The sequence below is a fragment of the Rhipicephalus microplus genome, chromosome X (assembly GCF_043290135.1).
Source record: "Rhipicephalus microplus isolate Deutch F79 chromosome X, USDA_Rmic, whole genome shotgun sequence".
Taxonomy (NCBI): domain Eukaryota; kingdom Metazoa; phylum Arthropoda; class Arachnida; order Ixodida; family Ixodidae; genus Rhipicephalus; species Rhipicephalus microplus.
The window spans coordinates 12,112,303-12,138,818 of NC_134710.1; the positions used below are offsets into that span (position 1 = coordinate 12,112,303).

Genomic DNA, 26,516 nt, shown 5'->3' on the forward strand with positions numbered 1-26,516 from the left:
AAAGCACAGCGCAAGCAGATTCGCCGTTTTGTGTGAAGCAGCACTGCATTCTTACGGCCTCATGCAGCCGCAGCGTTTCTGTTATCATTGCAAGCAAATGTGAGAATCACGCACACACATGCCTTAGTCAGGATTGTAACTTTCCTCTGCAGCACAATTTTAATATTTGTTGCAGAAAATTTTCATGGTGGTCACACCATGGAAATTTTGCGGGCCTCGTTCAGAGTTGTAACTTTTCTCCGCGGCATGATTCTAATACTTAACGCTCGAAATTTCTATTGTGGTCACGCCTAGCACATTCGATCACCATCAAGCCACACATGGGTCAAAATTATGAATGATTGGTTCAGTTCAAGAGCTTCTATAAAGGGGTAAATTATGATATGCGATCAGCCAGCCGTATCATTTTGCGTGCTTGAATGTGCATGCTTCTAGGTCTTGCGTATCGTGATCTAAACGGTAATTTCATGTTTCAGTAAAATTGCCAATGTTCATTTTTTTACAGCTTCATTCATAAGCTGTGTTATATTTCACGCAGCTCCTAGAAGATGAATCAGTTCTCGAAGCTGACTGCGTTTTCGCCTGTTGATCAAAACAACATACAGAGGAAGTGACAGTGGCTATGTGCCCATTCTACAGACGTTGTCTATAAGCAAGGAATTAAATTTGCAAGCTGAAGTCGCGGACGGCAGGGGCATTGGCAGAAACTTTTTTTTTTTTTCGGACGGGGTACCACCTTGATTAGATTTGGGCCCGGGCAGGCAAAGGTGGTACACCATTATTTTGTGTGCATATACCATGGGAATTTTGGGGGGGGGGGGGGGGCATAAGCTTGTATTGCTACCCCCTGGCTATACCAATGGCAGATAGAAACCCGACCATGAAATAGATACGGTGAAAATAGCGAAAAATAAAGAGAGAAGAATTGGGCTTCCGGGATATTTTGCCTTTCTGAAAGTTCAGACGACGCACATCTTTAATATAATAACGGCAGCTTCCTCCACATGTACGCTCCTACATCCTATTTTTAAATATAGATAATCGAGCCGTTTGCACATTCATTTTTCGTTCTGAACGAGGCTTCCATGCAGAAACTGAAGCGATGTGCTTTTACGTGAACATTCATGGTCTGCGCTCATTTTAACCCTTTGAGCTTGAACTAACAACCACAACAAAGAAAGAGAGAGGGGACAGTAGCACTGCCAGCGGCCGTGACAGTGGCATCGCATACGTAGCGAACTGTGGCACACCGCCGGTAACCTTTACGGCGACTTTTCGCATCACGTAGTCTGCAGAAGTCTGCGCACCTTAAGCCAGAGCAATACAACGCTGTTCAAAAATGAAAACACTGCAAAATCGCGGTTAAAAGCAACGCATCCAACCGCCAGCTTTCCCTCGCCAGAGCGAGGCAAGATCACGGGATCCAACACTGAACGTCACAGCGATTGCAGCGCTCGTGCCTCCAGTGGTGGGCCTCGCGCCCAACATTAGTACCGTCACGCGGGTATTATTCGTTTTAGGGGGAGATGCTACTTGAAGACACTTTTTTTTAATATCCATTCTGGAGCAGTGGAACTTTTGCTGTTATTGAGCTTTTAGGTTTTTTGCAAGTTGTATACCTTTAGTTCTGCAACATGACAAAGTCAAAACCTTAATCCTCTTGCCCTCTGCTCTTTCCACCTTACTAAATTTTCATAATTTTTTACCTCTGATAGTTCATAATATTTTAAATAAAGTATTAAGGCTAAAAAAAAACTAATTAGGAGGTGCATACAAAATATGCGATAGATGGGAAAAAGTCCATATTTCTACTACCCTATTAAAGGTTTACTTAGAATGTTTTAAAAAATATTAAATTTTAAACATGATAATTGCATTTCTCATACTTTGGAAAAAATTTGGGTAAAATTTCATGCAGATCTGAGCACCAGAAGTACCCGAAAAAAGAGGGGCACATAGAAAAAAAAAATGGCATTATCTGTGTTTGCAAAAAAAAAGAGTTGTAAAGTTGTATGTTTCTTTTATGAAAGATGCCATTAAATGCAATGAAATTTGCACACAAAAAAGAAGAATCCTTGTTGTAGTGGCCACTGCCACTAAAATCCACCGACACTGTAAGTTTGTCCCTCACGGCTCTTTTTAGCCGACTCCTCGCATACATTTCACTCACAGACAGCGCCATAAAACGCTTGCCAAACTTCTTCTGCTCCATCTGGCAGAGCCTTGTGCCGACTGCACGCTAGGAAGAAGTTCGACAGGACTTTGAAATCTAAACAAAGTCTAGTGTCGAGGAACACAATAATGCCGATACTATTTTGTGGCTGCATTTGTGCCACCTATCGTCATACATAACGCAAAATGTCGTCACCGTTGACTTATTTCGCTGTCAAGTCAGCTTCTTAGACCTTGCAAGATTGGTGCAGATGGCATCCATTGCCGCATCGTGGACTTTCCGGCTAATGGCTGTGATTGACTTTTGATGCATTGGCTTTTGCAAGCCAACAATTGCTGCAGATCGGACCAACTGCTCGTAGCCCATTCCTAGATAACGTGCCACCACAACAGCTTTCACGTTGACAGTGTAGCTATCGCGCAAGCTACGGCTTGCTTCATCCATAATGGAGATAAACACACGAGAAAAGAGTTGTTCAGCTGTGCTACGCGACAAGGTATGGACCCCGCAAATAGGCTAAACAGTACATACAGGCACACAGTGTACAATGGCGGTCCCAGATCTGTACCACGTGGTTTAAAAACCGATTGCGGCACTAAAAGCGCAGTAAAAGCATGCTCTTTTTTTATTATTTCTTGCACCACAGTAGCACGAGAAACGGTCGTTATTTGAAGAGTGAGGCTCGGCTCTTCGTCTCATGCGATAGACAATGGCGAGTGGTGGCGTATTACCAGCGGCAACGTGCTCTAAGACTGCACTTTGTCAGCCTTTGAATAGCCACCTTGTACTCTTTAGATGCAATTTTAAAGCATTTCCAGTTGAGTCTCAAGATGTTTTTTTTTTCCAGAATAGTATAGGTACTAATCTTATCAAAACAGGTGAAAACAAAAAAATCTGCAAGAAAAATCTCGTTTTTTGACCCACATCTCTCCTTGAATGCAAGTTCATTTTAAGTGGGGCCGTTAAATGTGGTCTTGACTTATATTTGGTGAGTTCAAGGTTCTAAGCCACATTCTTCCTCAGCAGGGTAATTGCCAGTCCAAATGCTGCTGCCTTCTAAAGTTGTACAAGACTATCTCTGACATTGTTCTTTACACTGAATACCAGTAATTTAAGAGCTTTTTACTTCTTACTGCTTGTATTTTTGCTGTTGTTAAAGCCGTAAGTGTTGAGACTTTTAAAACTTGTGATTAGAAAAGTGATGTTCTACATGTCATGTCGGTACTTTTAGGGAAAGTGCTTACAATTGTGTTGTTTTCAGAATGCATGTGAAAAGCTTCAGAACGAGAACAGACTCTTATTTCTTTCATAGGACCATTTTACTCACTCATGAGCCTATACATTAGGTAAACAGCCTTGAACATTTCTTAACTTACCTCTATGTCGTGCTTCTGAAATTTAAAGGATGCTAAGAAGGGTGTTACAGTGGAATTTCGTTAATTCTAGCTTGAGTGATATCAATAATGCATGAGGATAAAGTATAGTTGAGACAAGTGGGACCTCCTTCAAAGCAAAATAATAGTAAGCCATGAGTTTGGACAAAGTTACATCATTAGGTTCACGGCATCCTAGTCATAGCTTTGAAAGTTTTTTTGCCACACAATGTCATGTCACTGGCCGATGGAATTAGCCAACACCTCTTATAGGTTTTCAGGCCTGCGCGTCACATGAGGTGACGTAGACTGTGCACTACCCACTCGCTCACTCTCGCTCGAGAGGTCGGCAGTGAGGCTCTCGCCGAGTTTTCAGTTTCTGTTAACACAGGTAAATTGCTTGGCGAAAGCGGGTTTTTATTCCTTACAGAAACATCGAATAAACAGTGCACTTGACATTGCCCCTGCGAAACGATGCAGTAGATTATCTGCACACACAGACACACACATTCAATATAGCGGTACAAAAACGAAAGAGGTACAAAGACAATACAGTCGATCCCGGATATATCGAACTCGAAGGGGATCGCGAAAGCAAGACGGTAGAAAATAATCTGCACATACCTGCACAAACGGAAGTATGCCCTTAGTGGCACGGTGACCATAATAAAGAAAAAAAAAAATCCTGCTTGCAGTTCACAAAACCCGACATGTATGTTAGCACTAAATACTTTGAGCATTAACGTTTTAATTATTGCCTCTGGGTTATAAATTCAAAACTCGTACGAAAAATGAATAAGTAGAGATATCGAGCCGTAAAAAGCATCATACCTTTATATATATAGTCGGCACAAACTTCTTCTTCGTGATAGCACGGATTCATTTCTGCCGCATGTTTTCGTTCTTCGGAAAAGAGAATACGTGGAACTTTTTCTTCCTGGCATAGTTCCCGGAACATTCAGGGACACAACACTTGTTCGGAATTTTGACACTGTCATCTTCTGCTCGATGTTATCAAAATCAAGTCAGCGAAGGCAGAAACACATGAAACATGCCCTCAGCAACGACGCGGACACACATGCAGGGTCACTGGGGAGACTGGGGATTGAAAGGCAAGGTAGACGAACTGGTCGGACCGGTTGGATGACCGGCGGCTTGTGACATCAAATTCTTATGCGCAGGCCTTAAAACGTGTCTAGGAGGTGTTGGATTAGCCCAGAAATGAAGTGGAATAGCAGGTGTTAAAATGAAAAAAGGTACTATGCAGACATGCAAATTCAGACAGAGCTATTTTGAGAAGTTTAGATGATCAAGTTCTGTCCATTTTCTTGGTATGCATTGGATCTTAACAATCACGATAGAGGATATTTATAACGCTTTTGGTATCTTCTACACTCAGCATGTCTGCCATTTTGAGTTTTGCTGTTGCAGAGTCATCTGCTAACACATGAAGTAGGAGCACAGATAGCACTAAGGTTTAGCTGAAAGGTAGTGGTTGCCGAAAATGTCTTTGTCATCCACTGGGAAGGGGTTAGCAAACCTTACTACGCTCTTTGAAATTGAGAACAGGTGCTGTGCTACAAAAGGATTGCCATGGTGCAACATAATTAAGTCTAACCTTCTCCTTATCAAAACTTGTTGTTCGGCTAGTAGTCGGTAACACTTGATACTTTATGTATTTAGCGCAACTTGGTAATTCTTTCTAAGCACTCTCACATTCAAACATGCTTCTGCCATCTGTCGACAATGTCGCAAACATCATCCGCCATCTTGTCCTCAAATTCCAAACTCAGACACAAAGGGCACATCTCGACAGAATAAGATTATGAGTACTTAGCTCAGCCTGGTACTTCTTCGGAGCACTCTCACACTCACACATGCTGCCACTCAAAAAACGCTGACCACACACAGTGCTTTCTGTGGTGTATGTTCCTTGAGTGGAAGCATGTGTGAGCACTGATGCTTGCCGAGATAGCAGGTGCACCAGCGATCGTGACCGCGCCCTTAAAATCAAAGTTCACTGTTAGTACTCGAGCTACCCCCCCCCCCCCCCCCCCACTGCGGTTTTTTCATGCTCGTTCAAGACAAGTGATTTCCTTTTTGTTTGAGCATTCGATGGCAGTTCCAACACGTGGGTAGATATTATCGCATGGGCCTTCCAGGCGATAGAAATGAGCCGGCTCATTCGATCTCCCCTTCAGCAGCGCTCGCGCACTTCTACCCACTCATAAAAGTTATGATGCACGGGGGCATGTTATTAATTTAGACTTGTGACAAACCATTGCGGCGACGGCAAATACTCGAGGGTCCTTATGATTACCATCGCAATAATAACGCAGGTTTTTACCGCTAAATATATGTTTTGAGTGAGCTCTGTTTTCGGTTCCCCTTTTGTCTAATTTGTGTTTTTTTTTTTTCGAATTTTGGTACGGAACCTTTGTACAGCAAAATCCTTTTTATAACGAATTTTTTTGGGGAATATTTTGTTATATCCAGTTTTAACGCTACCTAACTGTTAAGCTTGCAAGATACTTATGTAGTGTACTTTTGTGCACAGAAGTACACTATATATTTTAAACTGTGCATGCGTTACACGCATTAAACTTGTCATCTAGCGTACGTCATGTCGGCACACACTGATCGCAACAATCAAATTCCTCAAGGACTATGTGCAATTAGGATTCCATTTATTCTTTGCACCTATACAGTCTAAACTGTTTAAAACTTACTCAAAAATGCCAGAAAAATTGTCGTCATATAAGTAGTTCCTTGCATATGGCTTTGCCCTTAAAAATGGGCACTTTCCCTGTATTCACAAATCTAACCTTATCATATTCTTATGACTTAGGCCAACCTTAGCCATAAGTTCGCCCTTAACGCATTTCAAGAACCTACCTTGTACTTATCACCGAGCTTTCCTCACACTTAATTAAGGCTTGGTTCAGGTAGCTTATGACCTACCTTAAGGCTTCCTTAAACAACATGGCGGGGAAAGACAACTTTGCATATTTTGTCTATTATGTGGACCGCAAAGAAGAAATATTGAAACGGCACAGTGTACAATACATGTCACCGCCACGGCGAGTCCTCAACGATTGGCGGAACCTGGTTGGAACCTACACTAAGCAGGAATTTTCGTGCTGCCCTTGCTTTACAAAAAGTGTTGTGAAGAACCTCCTCGCTGTGCTGTTTCTGCAGGAAAATATCCATGGTCGAGGGTTCGTTGTACCCCATCTCATGCAGCTGCTCATCGCATTGCACTTTCATGGAGTTGGCATGTTTCAACTTGGCAGCGACGGCCTTGTCAATGTCTCATAGTCGACTGTGTCACGAGTATACAGTCCATCGGATATCTGCTATGGTTGCAAAAACACTTTTTCCCATACTGGTAAAACTTCCCAAAGTGGCGCAAACAATTTTCTAGTTGTTTGGTCGGCTGTTCACGGATGCACATTATGTTCGCTGTGGAATTATGTCGCGAGCTGCTTCCACGTTTTTCATTTTCTCTGAAGGCACACTGCGTCCATCTTGGTACTTCTTCACAAAATCTGTCAGGATGCAGCCACTTTGTCGGTGAAGTTCACTTCAGTGCACTGTTCCACAGTAAATGCAACTTTGTAAAAAAAATGCTGTAAACCTCCTCGAACTTTTAAATAAATCCAACGAAATTTTAAGAAAACAAGAAAGAAAACAGCAAACGTTGAAGCCAGCATCATAACACCACCGAACACAGCAAAAACATAGAAGACGTCGAAATGACAAAAGTGACCTGACCAGCCCCCTGCTCGACGGCAGTTGCAAAAAAGTGGCCACACGAAAAACGTGTATTTCGCTGAAAACTGCCAGTGCCTAAACAAATATTGCTACTGTTTAGGTTTGGCTGCTTCTGTGCATACTGTTATTGATTTCTTGCAGTAAAGCTAGTTTATTACTGCTCGAGGTGATGATTTTGTAGCAAAAATTTACCTACCCTTGCACCCAGAGCCTATGCTTAAAGAGTTAAGGACGTCTTTCATAAGGCGCCTTTATGACAGGATGCACCTTGTATTTTTCTTATACTTTTCTCATCCTTTTGTTAGTAGCCTTACTGCGATAAGTGAAAGTTAGTTTGTGAATACAGTGGTTAGTGACCAAGCCTTTTTTTTATTATTTTTCCTCCTGTGCGCATTTTTATTAAAAAGTGCTAGTAACCCCTTCATTGACAAGTTGGGCCTTTTCGCGCATAAAGTGACACCTGCTATGAGCTCAAAAGCTAGTTCAACTGCCTTTTCAATGAACTGACACCGTTTCACTGAAATGTGATACTGCCACATATAGCCGATCAGCCCTGGTGAGTTGCGTGCAGCCGTTGCCTACGCTCTAAAAATAGAGCGAGTAAAAAGGGTGTCTTTTTGTCCCACTACAATAATCGTCATTTATATTGCGTTCCATCCTTGCGCTATCGCCCCGCGCCCGGTACATTCCGGTCACGATCGACATGCCCATTATCAGGGTTACATTGCATTCTCGATAGGAAAGTGGCCAGCGCCGAGTTTTCAAGAAAGGAAGCGCACGCAAGCCTGATGACGATTATTGTTGTGGGACAAAAAGACACCCTTTTTACTCTATATTTTTTCAGAGTGTACTTGGCTTATGCCGTAATCGCCGGACCGTTTACTGTCTAATGTACGTGCGCGTTTCTGCATTCGTGCATGCTTCACTCTGGGATGTGCATGGTGCTGCGAGTTGCCTGTTCAGTCTACGCGATGAAGATGAGCATCTTGGAAACAATGTGTAAGAGATCTTGCACAACGTGGTGGCAGCAATCTTGCAAGCGGTGGCATGGTGCGTTTGTATTGCCATCAATCCGCATGGTTTATACCACATGCGCCGTTAAGCATATAGTTTCAGATTGCTGCAATAAGGTCATCAACGATCAGTCATAATGGCACGTTCATCGCCAGCTGCCACCTCACCTTCGCTCATTTGTGATGTTTATCCATGAAAGCATCGTCATGAAAGCACCGGAAGTCATTGTTATTTATTGACCTTGCTTTGCTATGGCCAAAAAGATGGGAGATTTTTTTACGGTGAATTGTGGCGTCGGTGAGTCGAGGGTTTCAGTGAAACTCGTATTATTGATCTTAAGTTGTTGTAAAACTGTCTAGTGTGGCAATGCAACAAACGTCTTGATTGCGCTTGTGAAACTTCTTGATCACAAATCTCTTATGATAACTACATTCGTCATTCAAGTAATGCAAATTTCATTTATCACTCTGGTTAATTCATTTTCTTGGTTAATTCATTTTCTGTATGACCATGCTGCCCCACATCTGACCTTTAACTCCACAGAACATAGTTCAGGGATGTAAAGTGTCAAGTTCAGTCTTCCTTGGTCACCACATGCCACATTTTAGTTGTTCCCATTTTAGAGCACCTGCTATTATAGCTAATGCAGATACTTCTGTGCGTGTACTACACCGAACTGGACAGTGTGGGAAGTGGCTCATTCTGCTATAGTTCAATCGCCCCTCATCATGGCCTCCTCTATCTCTTATCCCCTTGAGGAATGGCAAGCTACAAACCCGCTTTCCAGGTTGACCTCTCCCCCTTCTTTTCATTAAACACCGTCTTCTTCTTATTCTTGGTTATAAAAATGTCTGAGGTAACTCAAACAGTAAAAATTGCATTAATGGCTGTGGTGTTCACAACACAGCCTACACAGATTTAGTTTTACAAAAATTCGTTGATCTCACATTACTTACACAATTTGTTACAAGCTGGTACAGATACAGCAGAAAGCCACTGAACTTTTCTTTATCACTCTTTTTTTAAATGAGTATGTTTTTCTGTGTAAGTGAAATGAAATGGAAAACTTGCTAACGTCATGTTGTTGCATGTCATTTCATGCAAGGTAGTGTATTTTTCCTTACTCAGACAAATTTTAGGAAAGGGCCACATTTCTTTAAAAAAAAATCATGGACCATCTCCCCGAAGGGAACCCTGATGGGTTGCGAAGCAGCAGCGGTGCACTCGGCATTCACCCAGTTGAAACGGGTGTTGATGCGTGTGCTGGAAGAGCAGTTTAAGCGAAACTTGGTGTAGCGTTTACTTAAGTAAACGTTTGTTTGAAACTCAAAAACACGGGAGGCGGGTTGGCTTTTGTGTAAGTTTTATCACAGATAAACGAACTGAAAGAGTGTTTTCACTCAACGTGTGGTTGAGTGTTGCGGGTGGTGGAGAGGGTGAAGTGAGAGAGAAGTGTGTTGTGGGCGGGCGGAGGAGCCGGCAGCTGCGGCGAGCATGTTGTGGGTGAGGGAGAGAGTGATGGCGGAGTGCACCTGTGAGGAAGTGTTCGAGGGTAGCGCCACGTCAACGTTCAGCTGAAACCCTCGGCCGTGTGGGACCCCTGGCAAAGTACTTTAAGTTACAAACTTGAAAAAATACAAAATAGAGCTGCAAGGTTTGTCCTAAGCCGGTACTCAAGAAATGACAGTTGCACCAGTATGAAAAATGAACTAGGGTGGGAATTACTCTCATCGCGTCGAAAGAAACTGCAGCTAAAGCTCCTGTACCAAATATTTCATGGTAAAACCGGCATTCGAAAAGAAAAGTACCTTCACAGTTCTCATTATATCTCTTCACGAAATGATCATTGTTTCAAGATTTTAGAGTACCGTACCAGATCTAATTTGTATGCTAATTCATTTTTTGTTCGTTCCATTAGAGAATGGAATCACTTATCAAATGAACAAGTGTGCTGTATTAATGAAGATGTGTTTTTCTCGACATTGTAACACCCCTGCTGCAGCGCCTTCGGGCTAAGCGGGGTAATCATTGAATAAAGAATAAAGGGAACGCGTTGCGGCGTGTTCATACAACGTTACACACGTGAGCCAAAGTGCTGCTTCGCATCTAAAAAGAAGAGCGTTTGGCTAAGAAATACACTACCGGAGGTCAATACTGCTACAGAACCATATATATACTAAGGCTTATGCTATGTATCGGGATAAATGCTTGGGTGTGTTCGGTGTAGTATGTGAACTGAGGGGAAAGGGTCCTCCTGTGTGCCCTGCAATGTCCCATACCACAGTGCTTGCCCTCTTTCAGAGCTCACACATAAGCATTACAGTTTTATATGAAGTTTGGCTAGAGATACTCTGTAAAAAACTGGTCATGATTTGCAAACACTTCATTATGCACTATCCTAATTTGGGCTGTCATTGCCATACATACAGCTGTGGGCAGTTCAACCACTTAACCATTGTTACCCACACTATCTTTCGCTATAAATTCCATATTTTTACTTCAGGATTAGTTTTGCTGAGGTTTAATTGTATTTAGATAAGTTTTGTGATCATAAGTTGCATATCAACTGTTAAAATTGGGTGTGCATTCATCTTTAGCGTAGTGTAGACTTTTCATTGTCATATGGAAAATTATTTTTAACTTGGAGGCTATAAAATATGAGTGCCTGTTCAATATGGGGGTGTGTAAAAAATATGGGTTTCTTCAGAGGCTGCAGAGTAAGACAATCATAATGTGCTTCTCTGTGCATATTAATAGTGACAGGTGCGGTTTGAATTTGCTTGTCATGCATAGTCATATTCATTAGAATTGTTATTGAGGTGTTTTATGATTAGATAAGATTAATGTAAGTTTGTTCGTGCAAATTGTATCATTTTGAATTATCGGAATTCCACTGTATCATGTTTTTTGCATTAAGCATATGATTTTCTGCGCTTTTTTAAACGCCTTCATTGATGCAATGACAGCCTTGACCTTATCTATAAAAACTATGGCTAATATAGGGAAAAGCATGAGGCCTTTTCTGGTATTTTTCAAATATTGTTGCTACCTGAAAAGTGTGGCCTCCTGAGCAATTGGGTTGTTGGCAGTGCTGGTGCCATTGGGGTACACTGCTTTTATTCTGACAGCTTTCCCTTCCTTTACAGACTTGCTAGAAGTAGCCCCATTTTTCCAGTGCTAGCTGAGGCCTTGCAGTGTCGTTGATGGTGATTTTGTGATGCACGGAGAGTAACCTGTGGCTTGCCTTGATCAGGTCGCCCATTGTTCTTCATACAGGACAGCATGGGCTGTTCCCGACCCGTATTGTTCTGATGCTTGTCTCTAGGGGACGGGATTACATGGCATGATTGATCATGATATTGTGTAAGCCCATTGTGTCTGTAGTTTTTTACTCTCTGTGCATAATTGATCTTAAAAGCAAAACATGTTGACGTGTGGACCTCCTTCAGATAACATTAACGCTCCTTGGGTGTTTAAGCAGGGGTGAAGCACGAGTGTTATTTATGACAAAGTGCGGGTTGTGTATACCATCTAATATACAATTTTTTTTCGGTCTGTCAATCTGTCGAGCAGTTTATGCAGGGATTGTTCACCATGGCTTCATTATGGGCAGCATTACCTGGCAAAGTTAATTATGTTTAATAACACTTATTTGTAAGTATACATGTAGTCTCATCAGTAGAGATTAACCTTTTTTCTGATACAGTTTATTTGTGCAAGAAATTTTAGGTAATAAATGGCAGTGTGTCTCATAGTCATTCATTGTACGTTTAGTTACCATCTAGTATCGTATTTATAGCCGTTTTTCTTTCTGTGCTCGTGATGTCACTTAATGGGCATCTATGTCAGCCAAACTCTGCGTGTAGTTGGAGAGTCAGTACAAGGATGTTCCACACGTTTATGCTATTTATTTGCTTTCACTTGCATTGAGTCACCACACTGCGAATAAGTAGAAGATTTAGCTTTCTGCTAGGTATCTTTTGTTGCTGAAAGGAAGTTTTGCCATTAAAAGCTTCTCTAACTATTGTGCCATTTGCTCTCTTTTTATAATGGCTGTCCACCTTAAAAAGGAAGTGTTAGAGGGAACATTCTCTGAAAGCATGGAAGGCATTTAGTACGAATATTCCAGCTTTGAAATGTGCACTGCTGTGAAATAGGCTATCAAGGCATTCATAATAAATGAGCATAAGGCATAGAAGTCAAGTAACATCTGCATGATAGAGGGCATATAAATTTGCTGATTGCCTTGGTAATGCATAATGTGAGCTACAGCACTGTCGCAAGAAATATTTTTAAAAAGAGGCTTTTCTTTTTCTAATTCACTTTTTTTCCACTTTGTGGTGTCTTTTCTTTTTTTCAAATTTGATGCCTCTGTAGGCAAATATGCACTACATTAAAGAAAGAAATAAGCTTCAGTCATGACAGACATGAATAGATCAACAAAAGATGCAGGCTATAAGTGTGAAGCCCGAGCTATTTTTATATATGCACAAAGCATAATTTATGTGAAATAGTTGGCTCTGCTGAGATGCTGCTGTTGCTGCTGCTCTGAGGTGTGTCTGTTTTGAAGTGCTCATGTGTGCCTCAAACAGAGAGGGTATTTTGAGAATAACTATTTAACTATTTGAGGCAGCATTGTGTGTCAATAGCCTTGTGCTACATGCTTGCCTTTCATTACCCCAAGATATTTTTACCTCTCTTGGTGTGCACTTTCACAGGTTAGTAGTGAATTGATTCTGCCTTGTTTTTGTAAATAGCGTGTCATGTCTGCAGACTCGCTTATACGATTAAAGAACTACTAATTTTAGAAGCATGAAATGAGGAGCAGCTGCTATAATTTTCAATAAACAAAATATGCTGGTCGCCAGCATTCATTAGTGTACTCTTTTGTAATTATTCATATTTCATGCCGTTGACCTTCTTCTTTGGAAACTACATATATGCTTATTATTCACCTAAAGGACATTATTTCCCAGATCTATTGAGGGGTAAAAGCCTTCTACAAAGGCTTGCAGTTTCTAACTCAGGTGTCAAAGTGCAGTAATAGTTTTGTGCAAGCAAATGCAAGCACTAGCAGACTATAACTCTTTTTATTTAGTTGTCCTCATCACTTCCTCTGCCTTTATTTTTTGTTATCAGATTGAAGCTGTTGATGATAGTCACGAATGAATGCCACATGTTCTTTGCCGGCCCTATATCAAATGCCCACTGAGTGTGCACTCAAGCATGGTTCAGCTAGCATACTTGTTGAAAAGCATTTGCAAACATCAACACTTGTAAAACCTAAATTTGTAATTCCTCATGTTTCAGGCTTATCGTTTTTGTGGAAAACATTTTTTAATGATTGAATAGCCTTTGCAGCTGTTACACTAAATGTACCCCAATCCGGAGAATCAACCAGATACACCAGCACAGGAGAGATGATATATTTGTACTATGCAAAAAGGGGACACAATACAGTGCATCTGTTCTGTCCTCTCATCTGTCTTTGTTGATGCACTGTGCACTGTGCAAACATGTTGATGCTCAATCACCAAGTAGCTCTAGTTACCATTCGATGTGAAAGACCAAACATCTGCGGTTAGAGTGCTCATTTTTGTGCAAAACAGGTCATGTTCGAAACCAGTTAGGTGGTGCTTACGAAGTAGTCACAGGTACAAGTATACTTGTGATTAGTGCAAGCAAGATAGGTTGTGACTTTTATTTTAAAAAAAAAAGGTGGCATGAAAATAGCGGTACTATACTCAACCCTGGCACTTTTCCCAAGTTTGTTATATCTGAATGAATGCAACTTTATTGAACTGGCCTATAGAACTGCACGTAGGGGTTTGTTAAGCTGGCTGACTACTTTACAGGTGTGCAAATAGTGGAGTTTTTCAGCAAATGTAGTTTGAATTAATAAATGGCATCATTATGCTGTAGACATCTAGATGTAAAAGTCACAATTTTCTAGACTATTCCCAAAATGGGACATACAGTAAACCGTGGTTATGGCTTTATAAATGGGCCAGTAGAAAGGTCCGACATAGCTGTAATTCAATGAAGTGGGCGTGCCATTGTTGTGTCAATCGTGGGTTAGCAAAACCTGTGGAGCTCACTCGGACTCACTCATGAAATACAATTGGCACTTTTACGCACTCGGACTCGGGCTCACCAAAATTTTCGTAAGCCAGACTCACTCGGACTCCCGCTCTCGAAACTTTTTTTTAAACCAAGCTCACTCTGATTCAACATCGCCAAAATATGACTGATTTTACTGTAATTTTTTGACTGAATTTACTGTAAATATGATTTTACTGAAAGCGTATGAGATGACCCGGTGTTCAGGCTGACATTAACAGTCATTAACGAGTCGCTACCACTGGACATTTCGATGAAAATCTCAAGTCCATGCTGAGATTGGGATAGAGCAAGAGGCAAGGCAACAGTAGCTCAGGTAAAAGGAAAATAAAGAAAAGGAAAATGGTGCAGGTTTCACTGCACATTTTACATTCTCTTCCTTTGCTTGAAGACAAACTACTCAACGAGACTAACTAGATAATACAACTAAATATTTGATACTAATGTCTTCAATACACAAAAGTTCATGACAAGGCACTTTCCGAGTCATAAAGAGCTGTATTTATCTTCGCTGACAGTCTTGGTTCAGTCTTAAGCTCATGCCAGTATCTTTCCGAAGGGCTTAACAGGGCCATACTGTGGGCCAGCTGTCCTTCACACAGGCTTCTATTTCTGCCTATAACCTTCGTGTCCTTGACCTATTGATTGCAGCAAGGTGGTATGGGAGACAAACGCATGACTGCATCAATTAGCACTTATCATTGACAAGTGCCACTGCAACTTACGGCAATGCAATCTCTGGAAAATGGCACTTTGTACTATGGACAATTGATGAGCCATACAGATATGGAGCCAGAAATAGTTTTTATCATGCTTGCCCCCCCCCCCCCCCCCTCCAGGTTTCATTGTATAAATGAAATATTTGCGTACTTGCCACCCCATCAGATTTGTTTAGGAAACTCCAGAATTTTGAGCGATTCTTCCAATTGTACGGGCATGGGCATAAAGCTACTAGAAAACAACGCCAGTGCCACCTTGAAAAGAAAATTACACTAGATATCAGTTCTACAGGTTTGTAATCGCATGTTGAATGCTGAAGTCACTTTCACTGCAGTACACGGGTGTCATGCAGAAGAGCGTTTAAAGTGTGGCAAGGGCATACAAGTTGTAACAAGACACAGCAGACTGTGTCTTGTTAACTGTTCATGCATACATGCACTGCCTAATTACAAGTAGCAGTATGACTGCTGATGTATACAAACCTTACTGGAACTAATTTGTTTATGACATTTCTGTTGCCCACCAAATTGTAGTGCTGGCAGCGGCCACGTTGAGGCCGCTGCCAGTGCTGACCTGGAATCGGGTATCGACACGATTCGCGGCGATCTTTGCTTGACAAGCTCCGCGTTATATGCAATGTATTTGTCAGTCCCGGCCGTGCTGTTAGAGCTCAGGAACACCAACTATGCACCTCGGGTTGCTGACGTTTGGCGAGTGAATCGTTGCTTTCAGCTGCAGCAAGCCCCACGGTAGGAATAGCCCCGGCCTCGAGAAGAGGCCTAGTACTGCCAGTGAAACCCAACTGGTTCGCCAACACAGACTTTACCCTGTAGCAGCTCGCCGCAAAGTGAAGGGAGCAAATGTGGCTGTTCTTCACAGGCGTCCAGTCCCTCTGTCCATCGGCACAGCGCGTACGAAGTCAACCCACTGGCTGCCTTTAGGTTCGTGGCTTGCAAATGCATGAAATCCCACGCACTTTCCGCTTTTTTCGTGCCTCGACGTGCAGGTTCTCACTACGCAGTGGTTCCCCGACATTCTGGCATCTATTATCGCCCTGAATGATCGTAGTCACACGCAGTGGAGCACAACGCAAATCTGTCGATGCGACACAATGAATCGCATGCACACTTTAACACAGCAAGGAGAGCCACTAGTGAGAGCATGGCCGGGAGTCGGCTACAAACACACTCTGAGATTGTCGACATCATCGTTACTAGCGTATCGTCACTCAGGAAGGTATTTGTGGAATGCATCACACCGAACATGTAGCACTAGTGTCAATGTCGTAGGGCAGTGTATTTTTAGTTTTTTCTCCTTAGCTTTTATACACTGTTTGACGTTGAAATAAAATAACTTCGACGCAACGGACGCCATTCAAATTTGGCCGAGAAGACCTATGCATACCAAGTTATTGAATGATGGGCACATCTCGATCTTGAAATTTGATGTCTGTGCTCTTTTAAGCTTTGCCTAGGGTATAGAGCTGGTGTGGCCATGCAGCCACAGCGTGACAGCAGGCTGGAGTGCCACACTCATTGTGATGCCAGTTCTCGGAAGAATGTGGTATCTTGCGCCATAAAACTACTGGGCTTTGCGTAACGTATGTGGCCACGTGTGCCAGGATGCATGCGGTTCACCAGCTTGCCACAATCTGGTGGGCTGCATGCACCTTGGTGCCATGTGTCAGAAGAGTATGAAAACTTGGCATCGCACAACTATTTACCTGATCACTGCTCCATTTAAAAGCACGCATGCTAGGTGCTGGCACTTAAAAGAGCTAGTGTATGGTGCCCAATCTGCCCTTGGAACGTTGCTGTTGTAACATGTTTATAAAGTTACAGTCTAGAAATTATGAAAGCTTCATTGCTTGGTGAGCAAACAAACACTGGAAGAACTGTGAGGCAATGTACTTTCTAACTTGGTTAGACTGCTGCCATGGTGTGTAATGTAGTCCTGTAAGAAGGGGACGACTGCAAAAGATTTTCCTGGATGCCTGTAGAAGATGCCCATATTGCCTCATCTTAATGCCAGGTTGTCTCGTTTGAAGTGCCAGAATAACTGCTCTCTAGGTCGCTTGAAGGCTGGGCACTAAAATGCTTAAAACATTGCAGCACCCCTCCTTCATTCTCATGTCTTTTTTAGTGACAAATATATGCGTTTAGCAGAACCCTTGGGGTTCATTCACAGCGAGCATGAGGTGGTTTCATTGGTCAGCTGCTGCCTCACAAGCCACCTGACGCCCTCTGGCAAAAAGAGTGTTCCGCACTCGGTGCCTTTGGTAGGAGCAGAATTGGCCAATGAGCTCCCAGGGATTACAGATACAGAAGCACATGACAAAGTGGACGGGGAAGCACCTTCCATGGTAGTTCAGGTAGTAGAGCTTTAGGTATGTAAGTAAACTCTCAGTAAACGGAAATCTGTTATACGGAACTACTGCTTAAAAGGAACTATTGCCTCTGTAATGCTTGGTTTCGGGCTTGTATTCTGCACCCATTTTCCCCTCTCAGTAAACAGAACTCCTGCTAAATAAAACATATTTTTCTGGTCCCATCAGGTTACGTTTACTGAGAGTCTATTCGTAGGTTGTTGGCCTAGACCCCAACCTCGAAAAAGGTCATGTTTTGCCCACTTTTCATTTCAATATATGTTATGGAGACATATATTGATAAACACGACATTTCCTATATCTCCGCATGGCACCTAAGTTTTGGGAGAGGACTCACTTTAGCCTCTTACAAAGCTTGCTAACTTTTTAGATTAAGCTGGCTGCTGGATCGGTAGCATCTTTCATAAGTGCAGCTCTTACCCTTGATTTTCTGACTCTTGGCTTGCACAGCACTTCTTATGTAATCGTTATGTTAACCCTTTTCCTATCGAAAATGAGCTGAACTTATCCGCATGGTATGTATACCACAGAAGATTAGCTAGTCTGTGTCAATAGAAGCATTTGGGGGTGCCGCAGTTAAGCTATTGTGGTGCATTCTGCTGAGTTCTTTTTTACTTGAATAGGTGGTGCAGTAACAAATTTTTTTTTTTTTAACTTGCTCAGAACATGCATTCTGGTTGAGAAAGGACTTGACACTGGTAACCAGAATCTGAAGAGGGCATCCTCCTTTTTTTAGGCATGGTGCGAGTGTGCCAGCAACAGTTCTATTTAGAAGTTTTGTGGAATGTGTGGGATATCAATTTTGCAAGTATGGCAGCAACTACGCAGAGCATCACATTTTATATAAACCATCAAATTTGGACGATGGCTGTGGCTCGACCGATATATCTACAGTGAATGTCGATAGATGTAAACAAAACCTATACTGGTGCTTCCAAAGCATTTTATTTAAGGGTCGAAGCACCTTAAGACTTAGCTTGTCTGTCCATGGTGTCCCTTGTCATAGCTATAGTTGAAACGCACGTGTGGAACAAAAAAAAAGCTTTAACAATAACAATAGCCTAATATCAAATGGAATGATATAAAACACCACAACAAACCCTTTATACTAGTATGTGACTTCAATGTGGACATTATGAACCTTAGAACCTAGCTTTGTGGTTGGTTGACTTTTGTGTCACTTTATGTCACTCAATTTACATTATATCAGGCAATGCTTGGGTAACTTATGTGAGACACACACACACAAAAAAGGTTTCACATAGACTTATTATCAATCATAATTGTGATGGAACAATATAAAACATGTACAAAACAGTCTTTTACTAGTTCGCGACTTCAACATAGACATTATGGACCTTAGGACCTAGCTTCGCCCACTCGTCATGATTCACTGCGTTCAGATGCATAGATTTTCTTGTTTTTCATGGACCCGCTTGAGCCAGCGCTTTATTATTTTATTTTTAATTTCAAGGTGATTTTTTTGTGTGCTGATGACCAGGGAGACTAGGGCATGTTCGCTGGTGCACTACAGCAAAGCAAGTCCTTTTCTACTTGTGTCTTGTGAACAAACCACTTTTAAATGGTTTTTCTGACTGGTTTCAAAGTATGTACAATCAAATAGGCTAACTTAACTATTTTTGTATCGTTTTCCTCCAAGCAACTAGGTAGGGAGAGGATTAATCACCTGATTTTACGCTGGATGTCTCGGGCATAAGTCCTGCAAAAATATTCATCGAAAATGACGTTAATACTAGGAAGAGCATTGTGTAAGTTTCATTGTACATCTATGATCAACAGTACATGCACCCAAAGTACAGCAGGGGAAAAAAGATTTTCAAGCAACTTTGACAGAGAACTAAAAATTCGCAAATGCTTTGTGAGGGCTTCAATGCCAAATCTTTGCATCCAAGCTACATGACTGTGCGCTGAAAAAAAGAACCCTCTTCCGGAGCCAGTTTCCCCATTGCGCCCATGAGCACCCAGAGTTCATTAGCAAAAATCATTTTGGCATGTTTGAGAGTCACAAATTCTCAGTAATTTATGCCATGCCAAGTGCTTGTAAGCTACACAATGAGAAAAATCTCCAGATTCCTCTTTCCAGAACCCCTGGATCACTTACTTTTTTGGTCACAAATATGCACTGCAAACTCATAATTCAAATTTTAAAAAATCTTTATTTCTAACACTAATTTCTCATGCAAGGCTTTTTACCAAGTAATCGAAAACTTCTGTGCCAGCCTAATGTATGTAGCTTGTAGATAAAATAATTAAAAAGGATCAAAGCTAATCTACTTTGAAGTTACAGATAAATTTTATGCATTTGCATGTCACCTAGCTCAGTTTTATGATGTAGGAAAAGAAAATTAAAGCATAAGGCCTGTGTTATTATCAAGGTTGATACGCTTTACTACACACACAGTGGTGTTTGGAATAGTGTTCTTTACTCTAACCACATCCATATTTGAGCCTAAAACTTCAGCATATCTGCTTGGGATACAGGTCAGTAACAGCTATATGTGGTAACGATTCATTTCCACGGAGTCACCTTTTCGCTCGCTACTGGCTAGCAGAATATGTGACAGGTATTCCACTAGAAACCCTGCGCTCTCTGGCGGCTCCGAGTCCTGCTGGTTTTAATGTCAAAGGTCAATGTGCTGCAAGTCAACAATGTTGTGGTGCTGTAACTTTAGAGACCTGCTGTTGTGGGACTTGGTTGACTACGCTTGAATAATTTGTGAACTGGAGTATTGGGTGTACTGAAACTGAGTTAAGGTATTTTACTGATCAGTTATTTAAAATTCAAGCATTTGCAAACCTCTGTTTCCATCATTTTTGCACATTTCAGTCCAATAGGGGTCACTACACCTCTGTGTAGTGGCTAATGGGTCTGTTAATATTTTTGTTTATAATGGTGTATTTGTTACTGCGAAACATTGGGGGACTTAGCCTGCCCAAACTATGATGGGACCTGGCTAATGCAATTTTTTTGATTAGGTGCAGGATGAACCCGTGGCATGGTAAGAAAAACTGGTCCTGCTTCTCGGTGGTGTTGGCAGTCACTCAAGTCCTCTTCATCAGTTGTTTTGGCTTTTCTCATACTGCTCTCTTGGTCTGTGTAGGTAATGTCAGCAGTGTGCAGATTTATGGTTGCATTACAAAGAATACTTGTGTCATTGTGGAAGCATGCTGCTGATAAAGTAGTTGCTAGTTCGTGCAGAAATATGGTAAGTGTGCATCGTGTATGTTAGCAGCATCTATTAAGTTCAAAGCTATTTTGGGTGTTGTTTTTTGGAATTATTCAATTGGAATGCTACGTATAACTGTATTTACAAAGCTCATATCTATGTACACTTTATTCACTAGCCAATCAGATGTTGAAGCCTTAGACTATTGCTTCTGCTGAGGAGCCTGCTCCTCTTTGGTGTTTCGACTTACTTTCTTCAGATTGTAAGTGTGAGGCACATTGCGGACATCTGTACATCTATAATAGGGACCACTGTGACAACATTGATATCATGCTCTATAAGCAGCAGCCCCATTGCACACTCTGGAATTTGTGCTGCTGTGCTTGCGACTTGTCTTTGTATAGTTGTTTTATTTTGTATTACGCTAGTATCGAAGTGTGTAGCAGCAGCAGCAGCAACAGTGGAACTTATGATAGTACTGGGTATAGTTTTTTAATGTTATGTATTTATATGTTTTTTGTAAAAAGACTTGATAGCTTGTTTTTCCTGTTATGATTGATAACACAGCGCATGAGAATGTGCCCAGTGAATGAGGGAGAGCGGTCATGTAGATTGCTAAGTTTGTTGATTATGGTCTGACAGTCTTACTTGTGCAGTTTGTATACAAAGTTCAGCAGCTTGCTTTCTGACTATTAACATTTATTTACAAACCAGGTAACTATCTCTCTGGCTAAACATGCAAGTTTGCATCAAGCAGGGGCCACTATTGGGCTCTCAACAAATGATTAGTTTAGAAAGGACACCGAAGCTTAATTTAGTATGCTCATTTGTAGATGTTCTGCTTGTATAATTTCAATTCACATCAGGACAGTTTGAATTCAACCACTTGTTTACACATAGGTTTTAGAGTTGTGACGTTGGCATTTGCACTTGAAAGGTAAAAGGAGAAGCATGAAATGCAATGCATTAAACCTAAACTACAGTGGAATTTATTTCACCTAGGCTAAATTCTTGAAGTAGTGTACACTCAAACCTCATTATAACGAAGTTGTATCTCACACAAACATAAGTGCATTATATTTGAAAGTTCCTTATAAAGGTGATTGATTCATTGATATGTGGGGTTTAACGTCCCAAAACCTTCATATGATTGTGAGAGACGCCGTAGTGGAGGGATCCGGAAATTTTGACCACCTGGGGCTCTTAAACGTGCACCCAAATCTGAGCACACGGACCTACAACATTTCCGCCTCCATCGGAAATGCAGCCGCCGCAGCCAGGATTCGATCCGGCGACCTGCAGGTCAGCAGCCGAGCACCTTAGCCACTAGACCACCGCGGCGAGGTGTTTTAAGCGTGTATTCCTAACACTATATATATTACAAGACTGTTCTTCATTTATTTTATCGTAACCAATATTTCATTATATCCAGGTTCGTTGTGTCGAGGTTTGAGTGTATATGGCTTGACAAAATAGCACAGATGGTAAGCATATCATAGCAGCTTTTCAATGGCCTCTCAGTCGACAATGCATGTATCGAAACAGTAGTTATGGAGCATGGCTGCTGTATCTGCGACCTAGGGTCCCAGGTTTGGTTCCGGCTGCGGTGGTCGCATTGTGATGGAGGCGAAATGTTTAAGGCCCATGTTCTGTGCACGTTAGAAAAACACCAGGTGGTCAAATTTTCTTTAGCCCTCTCAATCATATCATGATCTTTAAATGTGAAAGCATAGATAATATTATTAGTGATAGTATTAGTTAAGTTAGTATTATTATTACTATTATGCACTCAAGTCCTTGGAGTGTCTCAAAACACAGTAGGCAGTTATTATAATGTAAGGGGGTGGTGTCGAAGAAGCCGTACGCTGTTAATCACTCCTCACAAGTAATGGGAGCATTTAATTGTAGTTTCGTAAATGGCTTTTCTGAAATTTATTTTTCAAAATTTTGGCAATGCTTCCTAAAGTTTGAATTCTGAGCAGTGGCGTTTGTATGTCGATGATGTCTTCATGATACCGAAACCCCCTTTTATGGCACCTGTATTCATTACAGCAGCAGATTGCAAAGGCCTAGAACTTTGTGTATTGGAATTTTTCAGTTTTTGGTGAAAAAAAAGTTGGTGCACTGGCGACAACTGCAATGGTGCACCTTTTGCTGAGAAAGACCCCTGCGCTCTACAAATCCAGTTATTGCAATTATGCGCATGCAACAAAGTATGGCACTGACGGAAGCCCAAATATAATGTTAATTTGGTCGCAAGATATTGCTATTTGCTACAATAGCACGAGAGTACTTGTACAAGCAGAAATGTGGGAGCTATCACATAAGGCTTAAATATACTAGCATCATGTCATGAATTGGCACTCCTTAGGCATTGTTTCAACCTGTAACCAGCAGGTATATGTATGCATATTTTTTCTTCACAAGGGAATGCATTTAATTTTAATGTATTGCCATCAGTTCACTGGGTAGCATTCCTATGTGCTGTAACTCAAGATTTCAGGCACTAGAAAAGGAACTTGAAATTGCTGAATAGCACAGAGGTCTTGCATTGACGGTGGCGCAGTGGCCTATAAGTTTTCCATGTTAAAACATTGTTTAGAATGACCAAAACAAAGGAACATGAGCAGTTTTATGAAAATGGGGCATCAGCACCCATTTGGTTTTCTGCTTTCTCTTTTTTTTTTTGTCATGATCTTGAAGAGAATCAAAACAGCTGTTGAATGCATTTAGAGCATGGCATTTTGCAACCATCCAGAAAATTTTTTGTCTTGAAAATTCAATATGCAAAGTTAGTGCACTAGCCACATTTGTCTGTTTATGTTCGTCCAAGCTGGGATTTCTGCATTCTCTTTTTATGCTGATTTGTAGCTTTATGTGAATAAATTCAAGATTTTATTGGTGCTTGTCGGCTGTTGATTGCAAAGGGTTAGATATTCCAGTACAGACATTAGGAGCAAGTTATATAGTGTTTTATAACTTTTTTGTTTTTCAGATTACTTTACATGAATTCGAAACTCGATTCAAAAATATATATTTTCTTTGTGATTATCCTCTTGTATAGTACCTGTGTGTCTAGATAGGTGTAAGCTGTGCCTAAGAAGGCCTAATATTTACGAACCACTTTCCTTTTAATCGCCATCTTGATTTCACTGCTTATCTTTGTACTTTTTTTTTTCTTCATGTAGATGAAAAAAGATTTTCTTGAGCTGCTTAAAGAGCAGAAAACATTGGACAAACACTCCCGATGGGGTGATGTTAAGAAGAATGTGGCTGAAGATGCTCGATACCGAGCAGTGGAAAGCAGCACCCAGCGTGAAGAGTGGTTCAAGGAGTATGTGTCTAAACTGCCGACACCGGTGAGTAATTTCTTGATCATATTCACTGCATAGTTGCTTCAGCACTTGGCCAGGCTGAAAGAAATAAAATGCTATGCCAGCAGCATTGAAAGCTTATTAAATTTTTCACTTGGGTAGGCTGCAGCAAGGCTGCTTTTATGATCTTTTCTTTTTGTGCTTGCAGTAAAGAACAAGTACCCTTGCAATGTCTTAAGGGGGTCACAGGGCTTTTTTTTGGATGGGAAACTTCTGCGTAATGCTGTGGTTACGGTCCTGCCCCGAGGGTCTAGTGGCTAAGGTACTCGGCTGCTGATTCGCTGGTCGCGGGATCGAATCCCGGCTGCAGCAGCTGCATTTCCGATAGAGGCGGAAATGTTGTAGGCCTGTGTGCTCAGATTTGGGTGCACGTTAAAGAACCCCAGGTGGTCGAAATTTCCGGAGGCCTCTATTACGGCGCATCTCATAATCATATGGTGGTTTTGGGACGGTGAACCCCACATATCAATCAATTAATGCTTTGGTTAGGGCATTACAAAGTCTTAAGGCGATGCTACAATTGCTCTAGATGCATGGGTAGAACAGCTGCTCTATTTGCGCCAATGTGTGCCAAACTTGTTTTGCCTGCGCCGAACCATCCCTGTTACACCTCAGCGCTCGAATTCACTCTCAAGGTGCAACACCCATAAAGGCCAATACCCGAAAAATGTGGCTGAAACATCTTGCTTCCGGTTTCATCGAAATGGTTACAGTTTCGTTTTCATCAAGGCTGTGATCGCGCAAGCAGCAGCTGTGAACCTTGATTCTAAAGGTGCACTCGCGATCGCTGGCGCCCACGCTGTTTTGGCAATTGTCAGCTCGAATGGCTCCTAAAGCCTTCAATGTGCTGCTCTGTCAACGCGGAGAGGCAATCGGGAAAGAGCATCTCTCCCTCGCTTGGCTGTATTTTCTTGTAGCAGAGTTTTGTAGAGTTATGCGATATCGGTTTCAAAATAGCTGCCAGGTTTACTTCGTGTAACATTACAGTTTGTTGCTATCACATTGATTGCTTCGACCTTGCAGTGATTCTGTTTTTAACTACATGCCAGCATTTAGAAAAGCAAAAAGGATGACTGTAACAGTACTCAAAACAAGGGGTTTGGTGTACTTTTTGCCAGAACAGCCTAGAAATGATGCGAGACTGCTTATCGAGTGCACCTGTGTATTTTCATTCATTTCACTACTGTGCTCCACTATACGGCACTTATGGACTCGCGGTTGACGCTCGCAGATTCACTTAAAAAGGAAAAGGGGGGCTGCTGTTCATAACTGATAAAGTTGGTTTCCGCATGAGGGTTAAGAAATGAATGCAATAGCAAGAAATTGTAACGTTACTGAAGTGAGGCTGTCAGCTAAACTCTCTTGGATCACATCTCGTGTAACTCTACAAAAAGCTGGTGCAAATAATAGTTCCGCTTCTGGGAAAGCTACCCTTTTAGTTCATTCTCCTCACAATGAGAGCGCCGCATGTAGAAGCATATAGTTGGTATGCACTGAGGGGAGAGCAGACTTGTGAGAGAAGGGCAAGGAGTTGCGATAAAGACAGGGGAGGATGTGGCAGGAGGGCGACCTTGAAAACCAAAACATACGGGAAGGAGGCAGGTTGGGTAGCTTGCTTGAGAGGGCCGCGAAACTCCCACGTAGAAAAACTTTGAAAGAGTGCATGGCTGCCTGAATCGGTGCGCGCGCAGTGTTCAAAGAATCGACGGCCGTGGTAAAAAAAAACCGTTTTGTTGCGCCGGCAGGTTTGCGTGGCCTCATGAACTTCATATTTCGTGATTCGTTTCGCGCAAATAACAGCCGTTTTCGCGCTTCCGCACGCGTGCGGAGGGCATGCAGAGCCGAGTGCGAATTGCTGAGCCGAGGGCATGCTGAGCTGAGTGTGAATCTACTAAAATAGGGAGTGCTCCTATAAAATAACTGCCTTCATGAGATTCGAAAGGAATGGAAATATTCTAGCTCTTCACAGGAGAGAAGAGCCCCAAAATAATATTCATGCCCCTGAATGAAAGTGCGACGTGCTTTTCCTTCAGGATGTGAAGTTAGCTGCGTCAGTGCAAAATTACAAAAACGCCGACCAAGGTGAAATACACAAAACTTAAAAAGACCTTTCGGCTCCCCACACGGGAGCCTTGTTCACAGTGACCGCAAATGGCGTAGTGCGCTTTTCTTCTTCTTACGAAAGTAGCTTCTCTACTTGCGAAGCTACTTTCGTAAGAAGAAGAAAAGTGCACTACGCCATTTGCGGTCACTGTGAACAAGGCTCCCGTGTGGGGAGCCAAAATGTGTTTTTAAGTTTTGTGTAGTTCACCTTGGTCGGCGTTTTTGTAATTTTGCACTATGTTTGTCCCCGACCAGACAGGATTCCAACAGACTCTTGACTATATTAGCTGC

At 41.9% G+C, this 26,516-nt stretch overlaps 1 protein-coding gene across 3 annotated transcripts in view; it reads left to right on the forward strand.

The window, feature by feature from the left end:
• LOC119175661 (transcription elongation regulator 1) overlaps positions 1-26,516 on the forward strand; it is a 253,503-nt gene that overhangs the window by 208,630 nt on the left and 18,357 nt on the right. For 2 of the 3 annotated variants that reach the window (XM_075881832.1, XM_075881834.1), the window contains exons 14-15: positions 20,683-20,787; positions 23,937-24,107. In XM_075881832.1, coding sequence (XP_075737947.1) covers positions 20,683-20,787; positions 23,937-24,107 — 276 coding nt within the window. The remainder of the gene's footprint in view (positions 1-20,682; positions 20,788-23,936; positions 24,108-26,516) is intronic. The other variant, XM_075881833.1, reaches the window with a different exon arrangement.